Source organism: Typopeltis vanoorti, chromosome 20 (assembly GCF_054136105.1).
Source record: "Typopeltis vanoorti isolate ZY-2024b chromosome 20, IOZ_Tvanoo_1.0, whole genome shotgun sequence".
NCBI classification, from domain to species: Eukaryota; Metazoa; Arthropoda; class Arachnida; order Uropygi; family Thelyphonidae; genus Typopeltis; species Typopeltis vanoorti.
Genome location: NC_143568.1, coordinates 102,503,173 through 102,529,174, shown reverse-complemented (window position 1 = coordinate 102,529,174; position 26,002 = coordinate 102,503,173). Strand labels below are relative to the sequence as shown.

At 36.1% G+C, this 26,002-nt stretch overlaps 1 protein-coding gene across 4 annotated transcripts in view; it reads right to left on the bottom strand.

Annotated features, from left to right (window-relative positions):
* LOC150095729 (arylsulfatase J-like) overlaps nucleotides 1–19,082 on the bottom strand; it is a 107,126-nt gene extending 88,044 nt beyond the window's left edge. The window contains exons 1-4 of one of the 4 annotated variants that reach the window (XM_090410107.1): nucleotides 19,065–19,082; nucleotides 14,237–14,363; nucleotides 4,369–4,528; nucleotides 1,708–1,820 (exon numbers count right to left, since the gene is read on the bottom strand). In XM_090410107.1, coding sequence (XP_090266233.1) covers nucleotides 1,708–1,820; nucleotides 4,369–4,528; nucleotides 14,237–14,356 — 393 coding nt within the window. In that variant the 5' untranslated portion in view covers nucleotides 14,357–14,363; nucleotides 19,065–19,082. Of the gene's footprint in view, nucleotides 1–1,707; nucleotides 1,821–4,368; nucleotides 4,529–14,236; nucleotides 14,364–17,251; nucleotides 17,271–18,237; nucleotides 18,380–19,064 lie in introns of those variants that run through there. The other 3 variants (XM_090410104.1, XM_090410105.1, XM_090410106.1) reach the window with 3 other exon arrangements.
* Nucleotides 19,083–26,002: the final 6,920 nt, after the last annotated feature.

The following is a 26,002-nucleotide window of genomic DNA, read 5'->3' as shown; positions in this document are numbered from 1 at the left end:
TTTCCACCATGTCCTATGCCTCTCTGCTGCATTCCCCATGTGATAGGTCCATTCATCTATATTTTTCATCCACTCCAGTCTTTGTCTTCCTCTCCTTCTCTTTAGATTTTAAAAAACATGAACGCTGCCCAGGCATGCATATAATAAAATACACCTCTCTGACATTTCAAGTTCCTTAGTATTGAAAGAGAGTTTTTGCTCTCTTAAGGTTTCTGCCTGGTCTCTGAAGAGAACTAACCAGTTTGAAACAGCTGTGAGGCCAGTGAAACCTTATTAAAAATGGACTAATTAGAAAGCAAATATATGGACGTCTGGGCAGCGTTCATGTTTTCTAAATGGTCTGCACTAGGGCAACTCGTAAATGCCAGCGGGTGTATTCCCATAAGCTCTTTGGTCAACTTATTTTTATGACACTTTCACAGTTTCTACATTTGGCTTTGAAATAATGCTGGATCTAATATCCACTTGATTTTTATAATAATAATAATCTGGTTTTGACTTCTTTACCATGCTGGTCACTCTTGCCTGTGCTGCATACTGCTCATGAGTATTTTCTCTTTATATTCTCCATAATCCTTTTTTTTTGCAACTCTTGCTTACCAGATTTATCTACTTGACCTCAGAAATAAGACTCTGATATTGCTTCCTTCAGACACTCTCCTTAACCATCTCCCAGATTGTTTTGCCATAACCCTGCTTCAAACTGCCTCCTAAGCTTGTTGCTATACACATATACCCCTTCTTAACAGAAAATTCCACACTAGGCAACTCCTTCATTCATTGTTCATTCTCCTCAATCACTGGCAACATGGCTACCATGGTTATGGGCAGATCCTATGATGCTATTACCAGATCCAGAATTCTTAAACACCAAGTACTCTTCATCATATGTTCTTTCAAGTAATTTTCTCTTAGTAGATGATAAATTCCATTTCCTTCTTCATCATGCAACATTGTCTTCTGTCAACTACATTTAACTGATACCAGTAATCTCTGGATAGGCTGAGGATATCAATATTACAAACTCATTCGCTTTATTCCTGATACTCTTGGCATTTGTTAGAGAAACATACAGTCCATTATTAGTGTTCTTATACCTATTATTATTCTTTGAAGATCCTACTTGTCTTAGAAATATACTATATCCTTCAATTTCTCAAGTAACAAACTCCACAAGATCTTTCCTGATATTTTTGTTTTTAATAGGCTTCTTTCATTGATGTCATCCATTCACTTCCCTGATTTTTCTCAAAACTTTCATATTTGCAATCTCCAGTCTTTGATCAGTTATATTATTTCTAACCCAATTCAAGGATCCATATGTTCAATTTGGTTTAATTATTGAAGTAATTAAACCAATAGCAAAAACAACAAGCTAGCATACTGCTGGCTTTGTTATTTGGCTCTGTACCATACTATCCTTGGTTATTTATACCCTATAATGGAAAATTCACTTCAGCTGAACTAATACTATTCATAATGATAGTATTTCCTTCGCTAATGACTTCAAGGAAGTGAGAAGTTTTTTCCATGAAAGTGGTTGAGCAAAATATATTGCCAAAGTGGGGAGAAAGTGAAATGGCAACAAGAGAGTTTAAGGTGAACTATAACATATCTACTGTGTAGAATGAGGAACCCCTATTCTGTGAAGACTTAAAAACTGTAATGTACTAAAAATTCAGTAATTCTTGTACAAGTTGTGATTACCTTTCCAATAGCATGAGTAGCATATCCTAGATTCTTCAGCCGTTCAGGAAGAAGGACTTTGTCTAATGGAAGACCACGTGGTTCAGGAGCATAAATTACATCATGCTGAAGTCCTTGAAAGGAGTAATAACAACTCAATTATCAAAAATGAAATATAATGAATACAAAGAACAATATATTAATGTGATTTTTAAAAAAATATACACAAATAAATCACTCATTTTCAGGTAATGTAATTGTGAAGCTTAATATGGTTTATTCTGATTTATGCATTAAACTCTCATTATAGCAAAATTGTAGCCCATATGATTAGTTCATTATAAAGAATAGCTTATAATAAAGAATAGCATTCTTCTGCCAGGAGAATACTATTTTCAGTTGACCAGCATAGTGTATAGGTCTTACTATATCCTCTGGGGGATGTGTTTTTTGATGCATGAGGAATTTAATGAATCTTTCATAATTATCAACTGCAGGTGAAATTATGTTGTCGTTGTTTTCAATGAATTCAGTGAATTTTGGCCAGTTTGCTTTCCTGAGAATGCATTAAGATATTGAGAAGCCGTTTATTCTGGATATTATACAATGTATAGTAATTAAGCATGGTCTGTTCTGACTGTGGAGATAAGGAGGCAGTACTTGATAGGCTGAGGTGAGAGGAGTTCCTTCTATGTCAGTGGTAGTAAAGCAGAGGTTTGGGTTTGTATCTGATCCCCATATTCCAGATTTTAAAGTTTCAAGGTTGCTTGCTGTTGTAGAGGAGGTGGAAGTTGTTTGTAAAGATCAGTCTGTCAGTTTCAGGCCTGGATTGTTGTCATTATTGTATCCCCATAATATACTGTAAAAGTTGAAATCCATGAGGATGATGCCAGGATGGGCTGGCTATGAAGTGAAAGGTTTGACAAGCGGAGTAGAGGAGACATATATATATTATAGATCAAGAAGTTGTGCAGGCAGATACTAATGAAAAAAATCATCTTTGTGAATGTCCAGAGATTCAGAGATGCTTTCCAGACTTGCTTTGATGTAGATCGCCTGCCCATGTCTTTCATCGGGTTTATCAGTGAGAAGGACAAAGCCAGGAATAATAATCTTTTCTTGTGAGGTGTGGCGAGTTTCTTGTAGCACAAACATCTACTTTGTGCCTACTAAGAACATTATTTAGTACCTTTGATCTTGATCTAGTAAATCCCTTGATGTTCAGTTAATGGATAGGCAGGAAATTCCTGATGTCTGGTTGTTTTCATAGACTTTTAAAGTGACTGAAATGATTTGGAGACTACAGTGGATTTTTTGAAAACATACCCCTCTACTTGAACTAAGGATTTAAACCATGTTGACTTGGGCAATGTTTCATCCAGTATATCTGCTTTGATAGTGTCCATGATACCACTGTTGCTATTTGGACCCTGAGGTGAGGTATTAGAAGTTGCTATTTCCTAGCCAGGGGATCAGTGCAGGTTACCATCAATCCCCAAAATGGAGAACCATTACTGACATAGAGCAGATGCCTGTGCAGCTGCACCTTACCTAATTCTACTCAGTCTGAAACTCTCCTACCTATGCTATATCACATACTCCCCTCCTTTCTCTCATTTGCTCCTCTCACATATCCACTTGCCATAATCTCTCTCTCTCTCCTCACCTGTCCTTTCACAACCTACTTCTCAAACTTGGTCTTTGTGATACTTATCCACACTCACTATCCTACCTCTGCAAATTCTCTCTCTCTCACCAACAGCATGTACTCAAATATCCAACATCAAATATACTGAAATGCAGCCATCTCTTTTAACCATTCTAACTTTTCTTCAAATTTCCACTCTATACATTTATGAAATCCATATTTTTTGCTCATCCATCATGCTGTGTTTCATCTCTGTTATCCTTCTTAGCTCAACTGTTGTAGACTGGAAACCTGTTATTTTCCCCAACTAATATTATCCTTCATCTACTACAACAACTGATTCAAATTCCTTTCAAAAGTTATTATTATTATTATTATGAGCAACTTCAAGGAGTCCTTAGATTCATTAAGGGACCATGCCAAGAACTATCCAACATTTGCACAGTATCTATCATACATTGCTTTGAACTCATTCACAGTCATGGAACCCATAACAGATTCTGGGAAACCAAATCTACTCATTCACTACTCCAAGCAAAAAACCTAGTTCTAACACCTTGCTGACTACACTCTTACTCAGTTTCCAAGTTGTGGAAAAGTTGTTAGCATTTCTACATACTACTTCCATATAACTATAGATGTCATTCATAAGCCAAAAAAAAAAAAAAAAAAAAAAAAAATGATTTTGCAAACACATGCACTGATATTTCTGAAGCAATCAAAGTTCTGTGAGATGCCAAGTGCTATTAGACATTATCATTTGCAACTAATGATATACAATACAAAACACTAACATCACAACCATTTTATATGAAAATGAATATGTTCACCTAAAGCTGGTTTCTAAATTCAACTAATTTTAAAGATTTTTTTAAAAATTTTGTTTTTTGAAATTCAAACCAAAAAATGTATGTTTCATTCCATAGCTAAAGTTAGTACATGCTACACTTGACACCTACTAGCTTTAAAATTACTTATATTAAGTACTGTTACATAAACTGTATTTATTTCCTTTGATTAATAACTACAGGTACCTGTATGTATGGGATAAAGTCCAGTAAGCAAAGCACCTCGGGTAGGCGAACAAACAGGTTGCACATAGTAATCATTAAGAATTACACCTTCAGATGCAAAAGAATCAATATTTGGTGTTGGAATTTGAGAGGACCCATGGAAACTCACATCATTCCATCCCTAAAGAAAATGATATTAAAAAAAAATTTTATCTAAAATAAATTGCATTTTCAAACTGGCATAACAGCTAGACACTACTGTACCGAAACTAATGCTATTAAAGAAAAAAAAGCAACACCATAGTTTGTTAGCTTGGGTAAATAAATGGATATTATGTAGTTCAGTACCTCCACTGCTTACTGGAAGTCTGATATGGCCTGGGGGGGGGTATCATATTTGATCTCTAAAGCAAGGTTTAGAGATCAAATATGATATTTGATCTCTAAACTAAAATCAATTAACTCAGCACATATTCAGGATATAAGGTGGTTACTTTTTGAATCTTTGAGGAGTCAGATTATCATAAAAATGTTTTCTTTTTAATATCAAGTCCACAAACCATTTTGTTGCAAAAAGTTGCAAAAGCTATCCCACATTAGGGCAATATGTGGTCAAGTAGTTAATAAGAAGAATGAAGGCTTATGTTTGTTAAATGCATGTGTTCCGACTAATTCTCCTGTTTTATGGGATGAAAAATCTATTTCTGGAGGGGGAAACCCTACTGCTTTTATATGAGACCAGCTCAGTCATCTTTATCTTCAAATTTTTGACCAAAAAACAAATATGATTCCATAACTGACATTGGGTTTTATTAGGCTGTAATATTACACTGATGTGATTTTATACTGATAGTTTTGCCACATATGCTAGTGGCTCATTTTGGGTTAGGAAGAGTAAAAGAATAATACAATAAAGAGAAAAACATGAACCATTACATAACTAATAAACAGAACATCTAGGAACCATCAAAAGTAAAAAAACAGAAAACACATGGAGCATGGAAGCTGGCAGAGGTCAGTAATTGTTCAGTAAGTGGCGTGGGTGATAGCTGGCAGAAAAGTTAAATTCTGACATGCAGAAAGATCTAATAAGCAACTTCCAAATATCACGAAGAATCATTCCTTGGTTTGTTGAACATGCCAAGTGAGTGGGTAGTCATTGTAGATTCTTTAATGTTGCAGGCATTGAAGTTGTCTTCTATGTAAGGCATGGAGCTCTTGTCCCATTCAATACCTCTGTGTAACAGTTCCTATGTGTTTTTTTTTTAGTTATGTAATGGTTCATGTTTATCCCTTTATTGTATTATTTTTTTTGTTCTTCCTAACCCAGAAGATGTCACTAGCATATGTGGTGAAACTGTCATCATGATCACCTGTAATATTATGGCCTAATAAAACCTGATGTCAGTTGTTTAATCACACATTGCTATACCCTGATTCCCTTGTCATGATCTGGCTGATGAAGCAGTATCAGGATTATTCAAAAGATTCAATCAGGAAACTGCTTGATTCATTACCATCCATCAGGTTCAGTCCCATGCACTATTCTAGAAGCCAACCTATGGAACTGCTTTACTGCTGCTGTATACTCGAATGAGGAATGTTCTGAGTTGCTATTCATTTAGCATGCCCTTGAAGGAAAGGACAGAAATCCAACATTATACTACTAACTTACTGTTTAATGAAATATAGTATTAAAATTTAATAAGTCATTTCAATTTTAGTTTCAGTTGGGCTATTTTAGAGGAGCTTCCATAGCTCAGTTGGTAGCAATGATGTCCTTTGGTTGGAAAGATCAGGGTTCAAATCTGGTCTAGGATGTGAGAAATAAGGGTTTTGCAAACAAAGACAAGTCTCACATGAGGGGGTGGGGGGGGGGCAGGTGGGTTTTTATTGCAACATTTTGGATAAAAACTCAAAATTTCACAATAAAAACCCAGGTGCCTGTTTTATGGGATGAAAACATCCCATAAAACAGATTACTAGTAACCTCTTATTTATCATTAGCTGCTTTGGAAACAATTCCAAATGACAACTATTTTAGTGGCAAAACAAAATTGCCTTATTTAGTTAGTCAAAGTAAAATTATGTCTATGGCACATATAAATAAATGGCTTTAGGCTCAACTATTTTGATAACAAATGATGTTATTATTACAAAACCAATATTATGAAATGTGCCTTTTATATGAGTCTCTAAAACCATTTCAATACAATCAGTGAACAACAGAAAAAATGGCTACTCCAAGTTACAGTTACTCTGAGTACGTTTGCTTTATGAGTATAAACCAGACCAAATGCTACACAAACAACCAACAAAATATGCATGGATCTTTTTGAATACAAAAAGATGCAGTGAAATGCACAGCCCAAAAAACGGTTCAAAAAACTTTTCATCAGGTGATGAGCAACTTGATGACATCCCAATAAGTGACACTGGTATTATACATTATGAGTTTTGCCCTCTGACCAAATGATCAGAATAAATCTAATCAGAATAACTGGAGTGAGTTTATATGCTACTCCAAAACAGTACATATTTGATAACTGCAAAGGTGTTGTGTTCCTTCCTAAATAATGTAAAGTTCCATAAGACAAAAATGAAATTATCTGAGGTCAAGCCACACACCTTTGGTCAGAGAAATCTGATCTTGCTCTCCATATTTCCCATGCATACTGCCATCTGATGTGCAACTGACAGATTTGAAACAAAAAGGCTTGGAAACAGAGTTGAATATTTTTTTTTTCTAAAATCAAGAATTTAATAACTGCAGTATTTATAAACTTGTATCTCATTTGATGAAGTTACTGATTGAAAGACATTTTTTTAATAACGTATTTTTGTTCATTTTTTTACAAATGTTTTAATTTTAGTATTACTTCCTATTACTTTGTGGAGTCCTGAGACTCATTGTGGGAGATCAACACTCACAGACTGCAATAACTATCATATCTTGCATGGAGAACATTCAGGGATGGAGAGTTCACCACCAATGAATTCCACTCATTCACTATGTGCCATATAAACATTTCCATTTCATTTCCTTTCTCACGTGACATTTGTACAGTTTCCAGGGATGACCACTCATTCTCTTATCACCCATTTCCCTGTATCTCTGATAGGCTCCCCTTACCAACTTACATGTCTCGATCATATCAAAACAAATTTGTCTGATCATCTGATATTAGTCTTCTGATGATGCTGGGACAAGCTATAGAAATAATGAATATATGAAACAATGTCAGTGTAAATAAATAAATTTATTTCTAATATTACCAACTATTCAATTTTGAACACAGACAGTAAAATTAGAAATCACAAAACATGTCTCCAATTTATTATTATATTTTTAAAACTTTGAAATTAATAACATTGGTTAGGAAAATTAAATTAATTAATCAGAACTGCACTTCATAAGTCTAATGGTTAAGTTTTATGATGACTATTACTCGTATTTTTATTAAAGAGAAGACAATATGTGTGAAATACTAAAATAATTTAATATTTCCACAATTCCAAAGTCAAATCAGCATCATCAGGGGATAATTCATAGGCAAAGATGTGCCCACAGACATGTAGGAGTTGGCAAGACTAAAATAGAGAAAAAGTCCTAAAGTACACCATTTAGTTCACTTGACTGGGTATTGTTGGCTGTTGGGAATGATAACGTGAGAATGAGCATTTCCAAGATGTAAGGCAATTTTGTGCACCTGAATTTCATAATTTGATATTTTTTTTAAGCAGAGAAAATATCCACGAATAATCTTTCATACTTCTATTCAGTAATTAAGTAAGGCATGGTCTACAAGTCATGAATGACTATAGTGATGGTACCAGATTAGTATTTATTACAATTCCAAAGTCAAATCAGCATCATCAGGGGATAATTCATAGGCAAAGATGTGCCCACAGACATGTAGGAGTTGGCAAGACTAAAATAGAGAAAAAGTCCTAAAGTACACCATTTAGTTCACTTGACTGGGTATTGTTGGCTGTTGGGAATGATAACGTGAGAATGAGCATTTCCAAGATGTAAGGCAATTTTGTGCACCTGAATTTCATAATTTGATATTTTTTTTAAGCAGAGAAAATATCCACGAATAATCTTTCATACTTCTATTCAGTAATTAAGTAAGGCATGGTCTACAAGTCATGAATGACTATAGTGATGGTACCAGATTAGTATTTATGCTCAGCAATTCTAAAGTTGACAGTTCTGCCTATTTATCCATAGTAGAACAAATTATTACAACTGCAGATTAGTTGATAGACACCAAACAGATCTAGGAACTGTAAATGGTCTTCAAGGAGAACAGATAAGGGATGCCCATTTTTTTTTTTTAATGTGGTCTGAAGGTGATCTCTAGATGGCAAAAATCCTGAAAAAAAAATGCAAACTTTTCAGACATGTCCTGGAGAAATGGGATGGTGATGGATTTACTGCAGCCAGGGACGGCTTGTGCATAGGCACTGAGGAACTGCAGCACCCCCAATTTTTCTTGATATATAAATATATTTATTTTTATCATCAATAATCCTATACAATTCTCTTATTTTGTATAAAAAATAATAAAAATCCATCTTGACAGTGTCATATTGCTACGCGTGCAAGCATATGCACATCATAGTGAGATGCAAGCTATTAGCGTAATGCAGCACTGTCCATTGCATAGTTCCATTGTTGTTTATATGCAGCTTGCACCAGAAGTAGAGTGTTCGTAGTGCTTATTGTGTTTACTCCGTCTCTTGAAATATTTGGACAATTACAATTAAATTTACAATTTTTATCCATTCCTTTAATTACAATTAAAGGAATGGATTTTTTGTTTAAGTAATTTTGAATTATATAATTTTATCGATAATAAACAATATTTTTCATATTTATTTATTTTTTTTAATTTTTATCATAATTTTTATATTTTATCCAAACACGTATACACTGTACCTACAGTGTGTATGTACGAGGGCTGTTCAATAAGTAATAAGACTAATTTTACTGTCGCGAAACCACTCATCACAATATTAATTTCTGTGGAATAAAGAAATATTGCTGTCTGTATTAACAAAAGAGGTTGATTGATGGTGTATATGGGCTGATGTGCCAGAGTGTCACGTGACTAAACGCAAGCTTGTTTCAGCGTGCCTAGTAGCCACGACCCGTCGTCGAAATGGAAGCATCCTTGGAACAGCGTTATGCGATTAAATTTTGTGTGCGTTTGCAAAAATCAGCATCGGACACTTTTAACATGAGACGCGAAGCTTTCCACGATGAAGCAATGTCAAGGGCAAGTGTTTTTCGCTGGCATAAAACTTTTAACGAGGGAAGGCAAAATGTGGAAGATCTTGAACGTGAGGGAAGACCTTCAACGTCCATCACAGAGACAATGATCAACACAGCAGCGATTATCATCAAGGAAGTTCGCAGAATTACAGTATGCCAGCAGTATGTTGTCCTGAATATTTCTGTGGGAAGTGTTCATGGCTGAACATTTGGGACTGAAACATGTTTGTGCCCGATGGATTCCCAAACGCTTCACACCGGAGCAAATGCAGCATCGAGTGGATGTCTGCACAGAATGGAAAGAAAGACTGAAACAAGAAGGCAACAACTTCTTAAAATGCATCATTACAGCAGATGAAGCTTGGTTGTATCACTATGACCCTACAATGAAACAACAAAGCAGTGAATGGAAGCATCCATCTTCACCCCACCCCCCGAAGAAAGCAAAAACTGTAAAATCGGCTGGTAAAGTTATGACCATAATGTTTTTTGACTACGAAGGCATTGTTTACCAACATACTGTAGAACCCGAGAATAATGTAAACGGCTCATACTATGCGGATGTTTTATGGACAATGGTACAGCATGTCAAAAGGAAGCGTCCATTGCTGAAGAATGGCTTCTTATTGCACCACGATAATGCAAGGCCACATATTGCTGGTGGTGGTGTAGTGGATGTTTTGCAGAAGAACAACATAGATATCCTACCACACCCTCCATACAGTCCTGATCTCGCGCCGTGCGATTTCTGGCTGTTTCCTGAGCTCAAGAAACCACTAAGAGGCTGCCATTTCAAAAGCAACAAAGCATGTGTAAAAGCTGCGGAGGTTGTTTTGAAAGAATTCTCAAAAACGGACTTTCACGTGTGTTTAAGAAGTGGACGCAACGTTGGGATAAATGTATCACGTCTCACGGTAGTTACTTCAAAAAAGACCATGTAAATGATGACGATTAAAGGTAATCTGTTTTCTGTATAAATATAGTCTTATAACTTATTGAACAGCCTACGTATATTTCAAAAGTTGCAGCACCCTCACGATTTTTCAAGTTACGAGCCACCACCGCTGTATTCTATATTTAGGAGGGAAAAAAGAGTGTGTTGATATTTTTCTGATTTTGTGGGGATTGTAGCCATTGGCTACAATGTTTTGTGTATATAGTTAAGCTCAGTAGAGAGAGAGCATTATTTTCAGAGCAAATTGTCCTGTTGACCAATGTTTTTATAAAGTCATAGCAATAGAAAAGTGATGGTTTGACTGTTGGTGGATGTATATACCTGTGGTGTGGAGAGAGTTTAAGCCACCACAGTTTGATGATCTTATACAGGTAACTCTCATTGTGTCAATTTTGTTATCTGCATTTTCACATATATGTTCCTCCCAGTTCCTCCAACCAGCTTGTATCCTGCATCCACTTCCTTCTCAGCTCCTCCATCTTCTTCCACTTGAACCTAAGTATCTAAAGTCTCTCACCTTCCTGATAACATTTCCTTCCAGCTCCAGATCTGTCTCCTGTCTGCCACCCACTGTGCAACACATATACTCTGTCTTACTTCTGCTCAGTCTCATACCTCCCTCTTCCAGTACTTTTCTCCATTTTTCCAGTTTAGTTCCCACTTTTTCTCTTGAATCTGCACACAGCAAGATGTCATCTGCATACAACATTGTCCAAGGTGCATCTTCTCTCACCTCCTCTGTTACCACCTCCATTACAATATTAAACTTTCTGCCTGTCCCAGACAGGTCCGAACGCTTGTCTTCACATTTCTGTACATTTCCCGCACCAACCTGACATATTTCTCCGGAACCTTCTTCTCCCTCAGACACCTCCAGATTTCTTGCCTTGGCACACTATCATATGCTTTCTCCAGATCAATAAATGCCAAATGTAGCTCCCTTTGTTTCTCTTGATACTTTTCCATCATCTGCCATAACCCAAAGATAGCATCTGTTGTTGATCTACTAGGCATGAAGCCAAATTGTTCCTTTGCAATCTCCACCTCCTTTCTCAATCTACTGTCAAGAACCCTTTCTAGGATTTTCATTGTGTGGGACATCAACTTTATTGCTCTGTAATTTTTACAGTCTTGTGAATCCCTTTACCCTTGTAGATGGGGACAAGAATACTCTCCCTCCATTCCTCGGGTATATTTTCCTGTTGGCAAATTTTCATGAACAGGTCCCACAGCAGGTCAATTCCCTCTTCCCCCAGTGCCTTCCATGCTTCCACTAGAATTCTGTCAGGGTCCACCGATTTTCCGTTCCTCTTCGTGGCCTCCGTCACTTCTAATCTACAGATGTTCTGCACCATCCCCTCAGAAGGCTGCCCATCTTCTCTGTGAATCCTTGCATTTTCCTCATTCAAAAGTCCCTCAAAGTATGTTTTCCATCTATTTCTTAGGTCCACATCCCTCCATAATACTCTTCCTTCAGCATCTTTGATCTGCATCACATGTAAGATGTCCTTTGCTGCTTTATTTCTACATTTCGCTAGTTGGTAAATTTTTCTCTGACCTTCCTTTGTTTCTAGTTGATCATACAGATCTTGATATGCCATGGCCTTCGCCTGTGCCACAACTCTCTTGGCTTCTTGCTTTCTCTCTCTGTCCTCTTCCACTCTTGACTCATCCCAATTCTGCTTTGCCTTTCTCTTAGCTGTCACTGCCACTTGTACATTATTATTCCACCACCAACCCTCCTTCTGCTATCTGATCTTTCCAGATGTCTCACCAAGCACCTCGATAGCACAGCTCAGGATTACTTTTGAATTATGTTTCCACCAATCTTGTACACTTTCCAGTCCATCCGAAATCCTCTCTGACACCCTCTCCCTAAAACAATTCCTCACACTCTCCTCTTTTAAGCAAAATCACTTAACTGTCTTCATCCCATGGCATCCAGAGGTTCTTATCTCGATCTTATTTTAAAGTCTGCGCACAGCAGTCAGTGTTGCTGTGCTACTTGATCTGTTGGAATTACTTTACAATTTGTCACAACCTTAAGATGTTTTCTTCTAGTCAAAATGGAGTCAATTTGTGAACTGTTGTTACCACTCCTAAATGTTATCAAATGTTCTTCCCTCTTGTAGAAAAACGAGTTCACAATTGCCAGATCAAACACTACTGCAAAGTCCACAACCCTCTCTCCTTCCTGGTTCATCATTCCCACTCCATGGCCACCATGCATCCTTTCACAGCCTCTATTCTGTCTCCCTATGTGTCCGTTCAAGTCTCCTCCGACAATCACCATCTCATTTTCTTCCAGTTCCCTCATTTCTTCATCTAACACGTTCCAGAACTCATCTTTCTCCTCTGCTGTACTTGGATAAAGGATTAAACTAAATTTATAATCGTCTAACCAAGTGGGAAAAAACTTCCAACATCTTTCTCTAATTCAAGAGTAATTTAATAATAACGTGAGACACCTTTTGGCAACTTGTATAGGTAAATATGACTTCTCTATTGCTTCCACCTTGGTATTACCATCTCTGGGTCTAGCTCCCACTGACGAGATCTCAATAAAGCTCAAAACTGGTCTAAATAGTGGCCCTTCTCTTAATGCATAGCATTATACATGTCTACAAGGAGTTCCAGAACTCATCTTTCTCCTCTGCTGTACTTGGATAAAGGATTAAACTAAATTTATAATCGTCTAACCAAGTGGGAAAAAACTTCCAACATCTTTCTCTAATTCAAGAGTAATTTAATAATAACGTGAGACACCTTTTGGCAACTTGTATAGGTAAATATGACTTCTCTATTGCTTCCACCTTGGTATTACCACCTCTGGGTCTGGCTCCCACTGACGAGATCTCAATAAAGCTCAAAACTGGTCTAAATAGTGGCCCTTCTCTTAATGCATAGCATTATACATGTCTACAAGGAGTTCCAGAACTCATCTTTCTCCTCTGCTGTACTTGGATAAAGGATTAAACTAAATTTATAATCATCTAACCAAGTGGGAAAAAACTTCCAACATCTTTCTCTAATTCAAGAGTAATTTAATAATAACGTGAGACACCTTTTGGCAACTTGTATAGGTAAATATGACTTCTCTATTGCTTCCACCTTGGTATTACCACCTCTGGGTCTGGCTCCCACTGACGAGATCTCAATAAAGCTCAAAACTGGTCTAAATAGTGGCCCTTCTCTTAATGCATAGCATTATACATGTGTGCAAGGAGATGTGCTTTGCATTATGGGAGATAATAAGCCAAGGAGTGATGAGAGCTTGGTTCACCTTTACCACGAGTTGCCTCAGTCCTGAGATAGTTCAGTTGCAAACTTTGCTTGCTTACACTTGGATAAAGGATTAAACTAAATTTATTATATGCAACTTCTGCATATAATGAGAGTTAACTGTATACATATATGAGAGTGGCAAGCTCTCACAGTGAGTATTTTGAATCCAAGCATGAATGATGTTAATAATAAGATTACAGTTCATATGCATTTAATCACTCAACAATCACACTATCCACATGGATGGCTAAAGGCATATAAGATAATAATCTAAACCAATAACACTTTATTTGCTTTTTCTTAAGGTAAGCAATATTTACAAATTGGAAATATTATTCTTATAACTTCTTATAACATTCAGTGCTTACCAGGTCATCAACAATAAATATAATTATATTTGGAGGTGATTCTTGCAGTAGTGTACTGTGTGGTAACCCATAAAGTATCCACAAAACAAATGTCCAAACTATACTGATATATGACATCATCTATCTGCTGAAAAAAAAAATTAAAAAATGTTTTAAAATAACAAGACCTTTATATGATTTCTTCTTTAAATTCCATTATTTTTTAATGCATTTTCTGATTTTAGCAATGAACAGCAATATTAATTCATTATACACAATGGCAAACTTATAAACTTGTATATGTAATCCAGCATCTCCTATGAAACTAACTAATTATGATTCTCTTTTTAAGTTGTTTCAATGGATGTGTGTGTGTGTGTATTATATTATAAAATAATAAAATATATTTATTTATTTTAATAATAACATAGAAACTATGCTAACTTAATATTTAATAAATTTAAAAAAATGCACTTTGAATTTAATTTGAAAATTAAATTGATGCATGTCTTTATGATTAGTTTTTATTTACAAAAATGGCTGTACAATTGAAGAGAAACATAAAAGCTTATATTATCTATTTATCAATGAAAGCGTGCAGTACAATGCAACATCATGTAGGGCTAGTATTATTATTGTTAATTCCTGAATAGGGGGAATTTTAGAAATATAATTCCTATTGTTCAGATTTAACAAGTATCAGAAATCCTGCTAAAATACTTGTCTGTTAATAAGAGAAATTGACACAGGAAATGAAATAACGTTAATGTCTTTTCCTTTAAGTTTTGAATATTGTATTATCAAGTGTTTTCTATGAGAAAAATAGAAATTGTATATGTAGTGAATTGTGCATAAGTATACCAAGGTCAAGCTAAAGTTCCAGACAAAATAAGAGGATTAATTCGTGACCTGAGGCTAATACCAAACGCAAAGGGCAATGCTGCGCAGGGGTTTCCTGTCAAAATGCAATGACAAGCAATGGTATCGGGTGCAGAGAATCACGGTGCTGAGTGGACAATGACATAAGAGCGGGAAGGTCATCGGAACCATATATATAGAAGTTTACGACACCGAAAAGGGGCTTTTTTCCTGTTGTTTCCGCAGAGTCGTAGTTCCAGTGTGGTCGGGAGTGGAGCATCCGAGTGCAGTTATGTGGTCAAGTAGAATACCAACGTGAGATTTTGGACTGCGTATGGCAATGAAGTGAATGTAATCCAAGGAGATTATGTGGAAATACGAGGTCGGACAATGACAGCTGAGCTACTCAAGGATAGTAGGCAATGAATCATGACCGTATTCCCAGACCTACATACAAGAAGCAAAGACCAGAGGAACGTAGCAGCAAAAGAAACTCATCTAGGAAGAGACTGATATGTCTCTTCCTAGATGAGATTTTTTTCAATTTCAATTCCTGAGGCTCGTGATTGGAAATCACAAGCCACAGGAATTCAAAAGATGTTCGCATGTAAAAGCCAGAGAGATTCTGACTTCACTACGAAGTAAGAACTTTCTAATTTTGTCTAGTAGAAGAAAATCAGTAAATTTTGTGATGGTGAATGAAAATTAACTGGAATTGTACTTTATGTAGTACTTTAGGAACTATACCATTACATGAGATCAATTACTCTGTGCTAGAGAACATAGCTAAGTTATAGAGTGTAATTCTAGAATCTGATGTTAATAGATAATTCCTGAACCTGAGTTTTATGTGATGATAATCTAACACAGTGATGCACCCAGGATTTAATCTTGGAGGGGGGCTGAGTACTCAAGATTTAATCTTGTGGGAGGGGAGACGAACACTCATGATTTAATCTTGGGGGGGGGGGCGAGTTGAGTAGACGATTTGAGAATACACACACTACGCATTGCATACTACGTATGACTGAGCATCTGTAGTGATCGCCAATACATTATACCCGTGATCTCTGGCTCTGCTCGGGCAAACAAAGTATCGCCTGAGCACTAATACGTTCGCGAAGTAGTGCTCGGGCGATACTTTGTTTGCCTACATGTGTTCGCCTCCAAGGCGAACGAAGACCGTGATCACCGAGAGTCAGAGGGTATTTTCACCTTATGTGACTGCTAATTCATAAGTAGTATAGAAATAAAACACACCACACTACATAAATAAAATAAAAAAGAATTTTAATTAGGAAAAGATTTTTGAAAATGTTTCTAGTCTTTTTTCCTTTTTCTTTTGGGGAGGGCCAGGGCCCCTTGAACCCCTCCCTGGGTGCGCCAATGATCTAACATAAGCTAACTTTTTAAGGGATAAGTTTCTAGGCACGTGGTCCCTGAAAGGTTCAAGATTAGTTAAGGGACAGGAATGTATATATTATATTGAATTTCTTAATAGATCCTATATGCTAGACTCAGTTGAATTTATTAAATGACAATTGTATATCTCTTTTCTTAGTAATGAATAAATTCTTTTCTTGTCAAACAAATAACTCGCCTGATCACTAAATTCAATGCACTGCTCATAAACAGAACCTATGCGTATGTATTTTGATATAGTCAAGACTGCAAAGTGAGAAACATATATGATTACAGTATAGGAATAAGATAGAGAATTAAGGATTGTGTGTCATACTGAGTGTTTAAATCTTGGCTAAAGAAAGTTCTCTTATCCTGTAAATTTTGGTGGCGCAGCTTAAACAAATAAATTTCCAAAATTTTTAATCAGATTGAGCACAAGTAATCTAACAAAGAATTTGGCTCTAGCCTGAGGCACTGTCTTTGTTATCAGAGTTTTGCACACCCAAGCAATATTTTAGTAGCGGCCATAAGTTTGAAGTACTACCAAGGATTAAGATTAGACAAGGTGCAAAACATGAGATAAGTAAATAACAAAATTAGCAGATCTTTCAAGGACGAAGCCGAACAAATAACAAAATTATAAGATTTAATTGATAACATAATTAAGAACAACCAACTATTTTAATATTATTAAACACCTCCTGTAGTCAAGACTCATTGAGAGAGTAACATTATTAAGAAGTAATCTAACAGGAATAAATATATCATACTCACTTTAAATTGATTCAATGTCTGTGCACTAATTACCTCATCAGACAATACATTCCACTCTCCAACCATCTCCAAAATTAAAATAAAAAAAAGAAACACGAATTAAAAAATATTCCCTATTAGAGAAGTGAAGACGTTTGTCATTATTCCTTTCCCACTCTCAACATTTGATAGAATATCTCGAGTACCTGAGAAACTCCTCTTAATTAGATATTTCAATCGTATCACTTACGCTTATTTGTTAAACTTCAATTTACGAAATAAATATTACGGAATATTTACGCAGAGGAGGGAATGTTCACATTTGTGCTATTTATGAATAGCAAACGTAAAATAATAATGAGCATACAATTTTCAAGTTCAAATTAATCACTCCCCAATGAAATAAGTGATATTATCTCAACTCAGCGGTGTACTTACAATTTTGTTCTCATCCAACAACAATCTTAAAAAGTCTACTGAAGTAGACTTTTTAAGATAGGCCTCTACAACATTTCAATGTCCACACTGACAGACACACACACACGTGGAATGCTCACGGGAGAGGAGGCCGAAAAGTGTAGAAGCCAAAGGAGCTTTTTTCTCTTCGCGCAATGCAGGACAAGATTTATGGTATGTAGCTAATCTCCTGAAAAAGAAATTCATTTTTTTAATATTGTTTACCGCAAGTAACTTCGGGATGTGCATCATGTAAAACGTAAGGAAATCAGGCCAGAAATTAGTGGTAACTGTTATAGATATAACCAGCAGGTTCTCCATCATCCTTGGTGGTCAACACTAACAGAACTTCCTGTATCAAGCTAGATGGAGCGGACCACGTTCTGTGTGTGTGTGTGTGTGTGTGTATATACAGTATATAGTTGTATAGACTGTATATATTAAGAGAATGATTCTATACATGCTACAAATCATAATGTTGCATATATCGCGAAAACATCAAGGAGAATAAACAAACTCTGAAGAGCTGTAAAATTTCGAAATTAACTCACCGCTCACTAGCCATGTAAAGCACGTTGTCTTAGGATGGATAAAAAAAAAAAAAGTTTAACCAGCGCGCCCACACAGTGACGCATGCACTGATTAGTATACATCTAGTAAAAGATATCATCACTTCGCTGCGATCATCTTCAACTGGAGTCGCGACATTTGTCTTTCTGCTGGAAAGAAAGACTTTCATACCCTCAGAATGAAGTGAAACACAGTCGAAGTGTGATCAATAATATAAGAAAATGCAGCAGAAAACTAGCAAGCGTCCATAGACTGTGATACACCGATTAAATACCGTATACATAAATCGTTACATTAATTAAATAATTTTACATTTGTAAAATTGTTATTTAATTTTAATTGTAATTCTTAAGTAAAATTGTTAATGTAAGAATTAAGAATATTATAATTTATTGTTATTTGTGATATTTTATTTCTTTCAATATTTTGATATTAGAAGAAATTGTAACGGCTCTCTCAATTAGAGAAATTAAATGAAAGAGCAATGGTGCATATGAGAGTGAAGTACGCTGCAGAACAAGTATAAACGATATAAACTGCAAATTAAAGACAGATCAGTGACAAACTACGACTCTTTCTCATTATATCCCCATACAAAAAAAAAGGGGGAGAAGGGTTAATTAAATTCGCTTATCTAATGAAGAGCAAATTTTTGCAAACTGCGCATAGGGGTAGTCGGACAGCCGTATTATGATACATACAGTATTCTGATAATTACATAACAAATATGAAATTAGATAGACTGCACGGTATGTGCACTAAAAACTACCGTATAATTATTTTATAAGTAGAGTTTGAACGTGCCCACCTGCAATTACAGCCTGTGAAAATTCTAATCAGATATCAGAGTCAAAGAGACGGATCGTTGTGTGTGTGTGTGGGGGGGGGGGGGGAATCTCTGAGTAAATACCTCTCGGTGTTATCATTAGTGTTTAATTTGTATATAATCTGAAAGTTTCAAAAGCGAGGTCATCTATTTGTTTGCATTTGATAGGAAAATAAGGAACTTGTGATAAGGAGTTGCTGCAAAGGGATCTGAATAGGCTGATGATATGAATAAATGATATAAAGGCCTGTTCACTATGCCAATTACAAAATTGTGCATTTTGGGTCGAAGAGATTCCAAATAATATAAGATGTTGATGAGATTTTGCTTCAAGATTTTAAATCTTGGGATTTTAGAGTGATGGCGGATGGAATTAAAATGGGGGTAACTTTGCAAGGCTCTAAGTGAATCATCTGTGAATGCATTTAAGAAAATTTATGGAATATAGCGTATGGGTTCCCATGATGTCTTATTGAACTCCATAACGTTTTTCTATAATAGCAATATACAGAGGCGAATTCTCCGTGCTTGCTGCGAAAGCTCATTACTTGAGAAAGAAGTAATATTTATTTGTTAATAAATGCATGCAGTTATAAGCATTCCATTTAGGCTTTTATTTTTGTAGACAGAAGACATCTTAAGCTTGTGCTGCAATAATTGAGCTTTGCTTTGTGTTTCGAAGGCCGATGCTTGCTCGTCTAGCGAAAGCTACCTTAGTTTGTTCGGTTGTCAGAGTTTCCAACTCCTCGCAGCAGCACTGTGATTTCATGCGCGCGCATAGCCATTTCACTCTATTGCTTAAACACAGGTCATATGCAGTCAACGTAGCTCTAACCAGTGAGCTTCAGCCAGTTTTACAAGTGTTACAACCAACTCTTGACGATGTTATTGACAAGTTCATAAAGAAGAACCGTAGGGTAGAATTTGTATTCAAGTAGCTAAATTGAAAAAGTTAGAATATCATTTGTAAAATAAATTTTGTATTTGTATGATTAAATATACATAAATTTCAAAATATATAGTTTTAAATGGTCAGTAATTCATTATTCCGCTAATCAGAACTTCAATCACACCTCTCACTCCCTGAATGATAACAAGAGCAGCATTCTCCCCTGGCAATCAGGGCCAGCTCTACCGACGGTGCAAGACGTGCATTTGCACGGGGCAGCAAAGTTGGCATAAAATAAGGGAGAAGGGGTGGCAAAATATTCTACTGCACGGGGCGAGTATACGAAAAATAAGGGAGAAGGGGCAGCAAAATATGCTACTGCACAGGGCGGAAAAAATTCCTAGGGACAGCCCTGCTGGCAATATATCATTGTCACTATAACCAACATTCTCTCTAAGCAACAGGATGTTGGTTGGAATCTCATTGTGGCATGGATGTTTGTAAAAGTGTTTAGGTGATAATTCTCGTTGTCCTGCTTACTGGAGACCTAAAGTGACTTAAAACTTTACCGTTTGGTTTCTTCAGCTGGGTCAGATTATCTAACCCGTAAGTATCCCATCCAGAGGCGGATCAGGCGGGTTTCGGACCTGGCGGCCGTGAGCTATGTGTAAAAATTAAGAGATCTATAAGAACGATGTAGATATTATGCATTGTGATGATGTATTGAAACCGTTTCTATTATTTTTAAAAGATAAAGACAAATTCAATACTGCCACACAAGTATACCAGGCTGTAAGAGAAATGCTGTCAACTTTTCAAAATGTAGAAATTTTTAGGAGCCCCGAATATTTTACCGCCAGGGGCCCCCCGACCAGCTTAATTCACTCCTAATCCCATCGACGTACAAAAAAGAAATGCTCGATAGGTTTACAACTTAGGTTTACAATAGGTTTACTACTCGGATATTTTGCAGGATGATTTGGATAGTTTGGAGGACTGGGTTAAGGAGAATGGATGTCAATTTAATGTGGAAAAATGTAAGGTTATGCATTTTGGAGTGAAAAGATTAGCAGCAGTATATCACATTGGTGGAACTATTCTCCAGGAAATTGACAAGGCAAGGGATTTGGGAGTGTTGGTGGATAGGGAGTTGAAGTTTAGGGGGGGCATATCGCAAAAGTGGCTAAATCAGCTCACCAGATCACTTGGTCGCTGAAAAATACTTTAACGAGTAGAGACAAACAGGTTATTGTTCCTCTGTATCGAGCCTTGATAAGATCCCATCTAGACTACTGTGCCCAGATATGGGCGCCAGAGTTTCTTCTTGATGGGGAGGAGGTGGAGACGATCGAGAGAAAAGTGACCAAGATGATAGCAGGTCTATGGAACGAACCTTATGAGAACAGGTTGAAGATTTGTAGGTTGCAGAAATTGGTTGATAGGCGGAAAAGGGGTGATATGAATGAGACATTCAAATTGCTGAAGGGTTTCTATGAGATTAATTCAGAAGATATTTTTGAGAATAGGACTGGTGGTGGCAGGACTAGGGTCCATATATGGAAGCTGGGCAAGAGTGTAGTTAGCAAGGGTTAGAGCTAGGTTTTTTACTTGGAGAGTGGTGAAAGTGGTGAATGATGGAATAAGCTGCCAGAGTCTGTTGTGGGTGCCATTACTGTGAATGAGTTCGTATGATAGATACTGTGTGAATGTCGAGTAGTTGTTCTTGACATGATGTTAAGGCCTCCCTCGATGAGTCTGCCGACTCCTTGGAGTTGCCTGTAATAATAATAATAATAATAATAATAATAATAATAATAATAACTTGAGTGATGAGAATTACGATCATGCTTTTACAAAGGATTCCTTTATTGTCGTGCAAGTACCTCATTTATTCAGGCAACGGACCAAGCATATGTAAGAGACTACACTTTTAGAGCATTTTCCATACGAGCATTATTTATTATGCCTAAAAGCAGAAAGTCGATTCTACATCATGCACGCACGCACGCACACACTGTAATGGAAAGATTATTCAATTTCCTGATAGAAACTTCGACGACAATTATAATGCAGTTTCTTTACACAACCGGGGCTGTCAATGGTAATTTAAGAAGAAAAGATGCGTAACACAGGAAATGAAATTAGGCAACTCATACTTGTTACTTCAGATGCATTTTTTTTTTTTTTGAAGGAAAAAAAGAAACAAAAAAAAAAAAGGACAAATAAGAAATAATTTTGAAGCACCAACTCAATAATGAGGCAAGATAAAAAAAAAAATTAAGAACACCTATAACTACGACTTAAGTTTTACAGCTTTGATTTGATGAACGTAGCGACAATCCGCGCAAGAAACTAAAAAAAAAAAAAACGAGAGATCACAATGTACAGGATAATCCATAAGTAACGATGGAATTTAAACATTTAATAACGTTTTTATGTTTTAAATATTTTTTTATTTTTGTCATAATGAAATACAGAACCTAGTTATTTACTGCAAAAGGGATTGAGATGTCAGGGGATAGACATCGTCCATCAGAAGAGTACGTACATTCCGACCACAGATGAGAGAACCCTGGAAACTTCTGCGCATGGCAGAAGACGAATCCATTCCGATAATAGGGTAATCGTGCGGTTCATGGGATGAGTGTTTATTATTATACGTCGGAAAAGTAGCTTTTCTTTTATGAACATTCTAGTTTTTAACGTGGTAACTATTTTGCTTATATAACAGTTGGAAATTTTTACGTATAAAGTATGTGATTTCGCTCGTTGGTGACGAATTCGTACATCGCTTTATTCCTTTTTCCTCTTCAACATGAATTGACTCTTCTTGGCACTCTGCCAGCTATGGTTCTCGCAACTGTGGGTGGTCTATATATATATATATATATATATATATATATATATATATATATATATATATATATATATATATATATACAGTCATCCTTCGACTTACGTCCGGATTCCGTTTCATTCGGCAGGACATAGGTCGATACATTAAATCAACAGAGGTGTATGGGTTAGAGACTTAAGAGTAATTAATAACTATACTGCTATTTTAATTTTTAAGCCTTATTATAAAACTGTACTGTGCGTTACTGCCACTAAAACAGGAGAATAATCACTCAAATCTTCCTCCAAAATTAATCTTCATAACCTTTCCTATGTGAAGGAAAGCTTCACATATGCTGTGAAGCTTTCTATGATGTGGCCCTTCTGGTGTAACTTTTTTTTTTTTGATGAAATTGTCCAATGTGCTTTGCTTATTCCTCTTCTTCTTTTCATCATAAATTTGTTCACAGCAAGCAAACGCATTTTAGGTTCATCATTGGGTTCCATGTCTTCAGCCATTTTGAGAACATCGCTAACTGCAAAGAACATTTCTGCAAGACCCTTCACTGTGGATTGTTTAACTACCTCTTCTTGTTTCTCTTTTTCCCCCTCTTCCTCTTCTGCAACATATTATTCCTCCAGTTCGACCAATTCTTCGTTCGCCAACTCTTCAGGGGCACTTTCTATGGGGTGAACTATGTCAACATCATTCGCTTCAAGATTCCAATTGTTTGCTAGGCCCACTATTTCTTCACTCAATTTACAGAGGTCTTCATTTTTTTTCAAAACTTCCAAAATCAATCACAAACTTTTTAATGTCTTTTTTCATATGCTACTCATACATTGAGAGGTCACTTCGGCCGAAGCCACAGCAATATTTTAATAGCGTGATAAATATTGAATGCTTTCCAGAATTGCATGAGGGTCTGGTAATTTCCTTCAGTGGCAGAAATGGCTTGTGATAAAGTTCTCCATAGATAATAAGCCTTAAACACTGCGAGAACTCCCTGACCCACCGGTTGGATCAATGAAGTAGTGTTTGGAGGAAGAAACATGACTTTCAACTTGGTAAAGATTACAGATATAAGACAGATCACCTGGAGCATTATATAGAATTAAAATTTTAAATTCTACATTTTCTTTCACACAATAGCTTTCCACTCGTATAACAGTTGATTAAGGTATCCGAACACAATTTTTGAGTCATCTACCACTTCTTATTGCTCCGATAATGAACTGGAAGGGCATGCTTCCTAATTTTTGAAGGCTCGTGGATTCTCACTGTGGAATATCACAAATGGTTTCAGTTTATATCCAGCCACATTACCCCCCCCCCCCCCAACAGAATTGTAATACGGTTTTTAAGAGCATTGAAACCATGCATAAATTTTAGCTTTTTGTGGATGAATGTCTGCTCTGACATTTTTTTTTCCGACACAAGGAATTCTCATCCATATTAAATATGTGCTGTGGCAAATAATTTTTCTCCATAATAATTAAACTTCTTGGCAGCCTTCTCATTGGCACTTGCAGACTCAGCATACATTTTCATATTACGCAGGTAAAATGCTGCTTAAATCTCATGAACAAATTGGAAGCGTTGAATTCGTAATCATAATCGGGTCCTACTTTCTCTTCAAAAAAAGAGACTTAGTGCCTTAGAGATTATGGTCATAGTGCTAAGGGATATGCACTTTTGGTTCAGGTCCTCTATCCATGATGCAAGTAGCTTTTCCATATCACTGATAGGACCGTTTCGCTGTTTTGTCACTATCGTCGATTTAATGGAAGCAGATCCGTTCACAGCTTCTACAATTTTATCCTTATTTTTCAAAATAGTCGTTACTGTAGAATGAGACCAACTGAAGTCATGCGTGATCACACTGATGGGCTTACCAGTTTCATGTTGCTTTATAACTTGCAACTTTGTTTCAAGATCAATTGCTCGCCTCTTTTTCTGTGATTCTTCACTAGGTTTTTTTGACTGGGCATGTTAGGAGCCGTATTGCACAAAATATCGCAAAATATTTAACGATAAATGCACAGATAACCTAGTTCTAAAAACAAAAAATCAACAGAGGAATTTGAAGACACATGGAGATTGTCAAGTGAGGTTGCCGCTGAATGCGTTGTTGCCACTGAGAATGATGCATTGTTGCTAAATAGAAACCTTTTTTTACTTTACTCTTGTTGCATCTTGTTTGAAAGTATAGTCAAAAATGTTATTTATTCCCTTCATGTACGTATCTTTGAATGGACATAACTCGAACTGACATAAGTTGAGGGATGACTATATATATATATATATATATATATATATATATATATATATATATATATATATATATATATATATATATATATATATATATATATATATATATATATATATTTAGTTAGTTAGTTATTTATATGCTTTTTACCACAGTTCGTACTATGCGATGATTTTTTTTTTTTGTGACTAGTTGATTTAAGTATAATATTTTTGGAGCCGTACATATATAGGGAAATATGCCTATATTTTTTTTTTTTTTTTTTTTTAGCTTACACTTGAATAAAGGATTTAAAAACCAAGAATATAATTTCTTGGAATTTTTAATTTATAGTATAACCAACTTAAAAAACTTTCAATATGCATATAATATATACTGAATTATGGAGCATTTCATTACACACACACACACACACACACAATGTGTATTGCTTGGAAAGAAGTCAACAGAGACTCTCATGAGCAATTTTTCCTTCTTTTTTCAGAGGTTTGTAAGTTTCAGTCATATCACACTTTTTTCTCCTGTTGGCTAGTGTCTGCGTCGAAAATCTTCAATCTGTCTTCATAATCTGCATTCCACAGCAGAACTGTTGTTAAGGTATATGTCGGCCCTAGGCAAGCACTATTTTACCACTCCTAAATTCAAGAACATGTGTTTTTTTAAAAACACATAGTTTTTTTAAAAAAATCAGAGATAGGAGGTTCCAAGACAGCTGCTGAAAATTACTGGCCAATCAGCATATCAGGAATTGTTGCCAAGGTCTTGGAGAAAATAGTCAAGAGGAAAATACAAGATTGGATAGATGAAAACGGGATACTCTATGGGGGACAGCATGGTTTTGTGAAGGGTAGATCATGCCTCAGTAACTTGCACACATTCTATAACACAGTGACGGATGAACTGGAAAAGGGTAACGGGTTTAC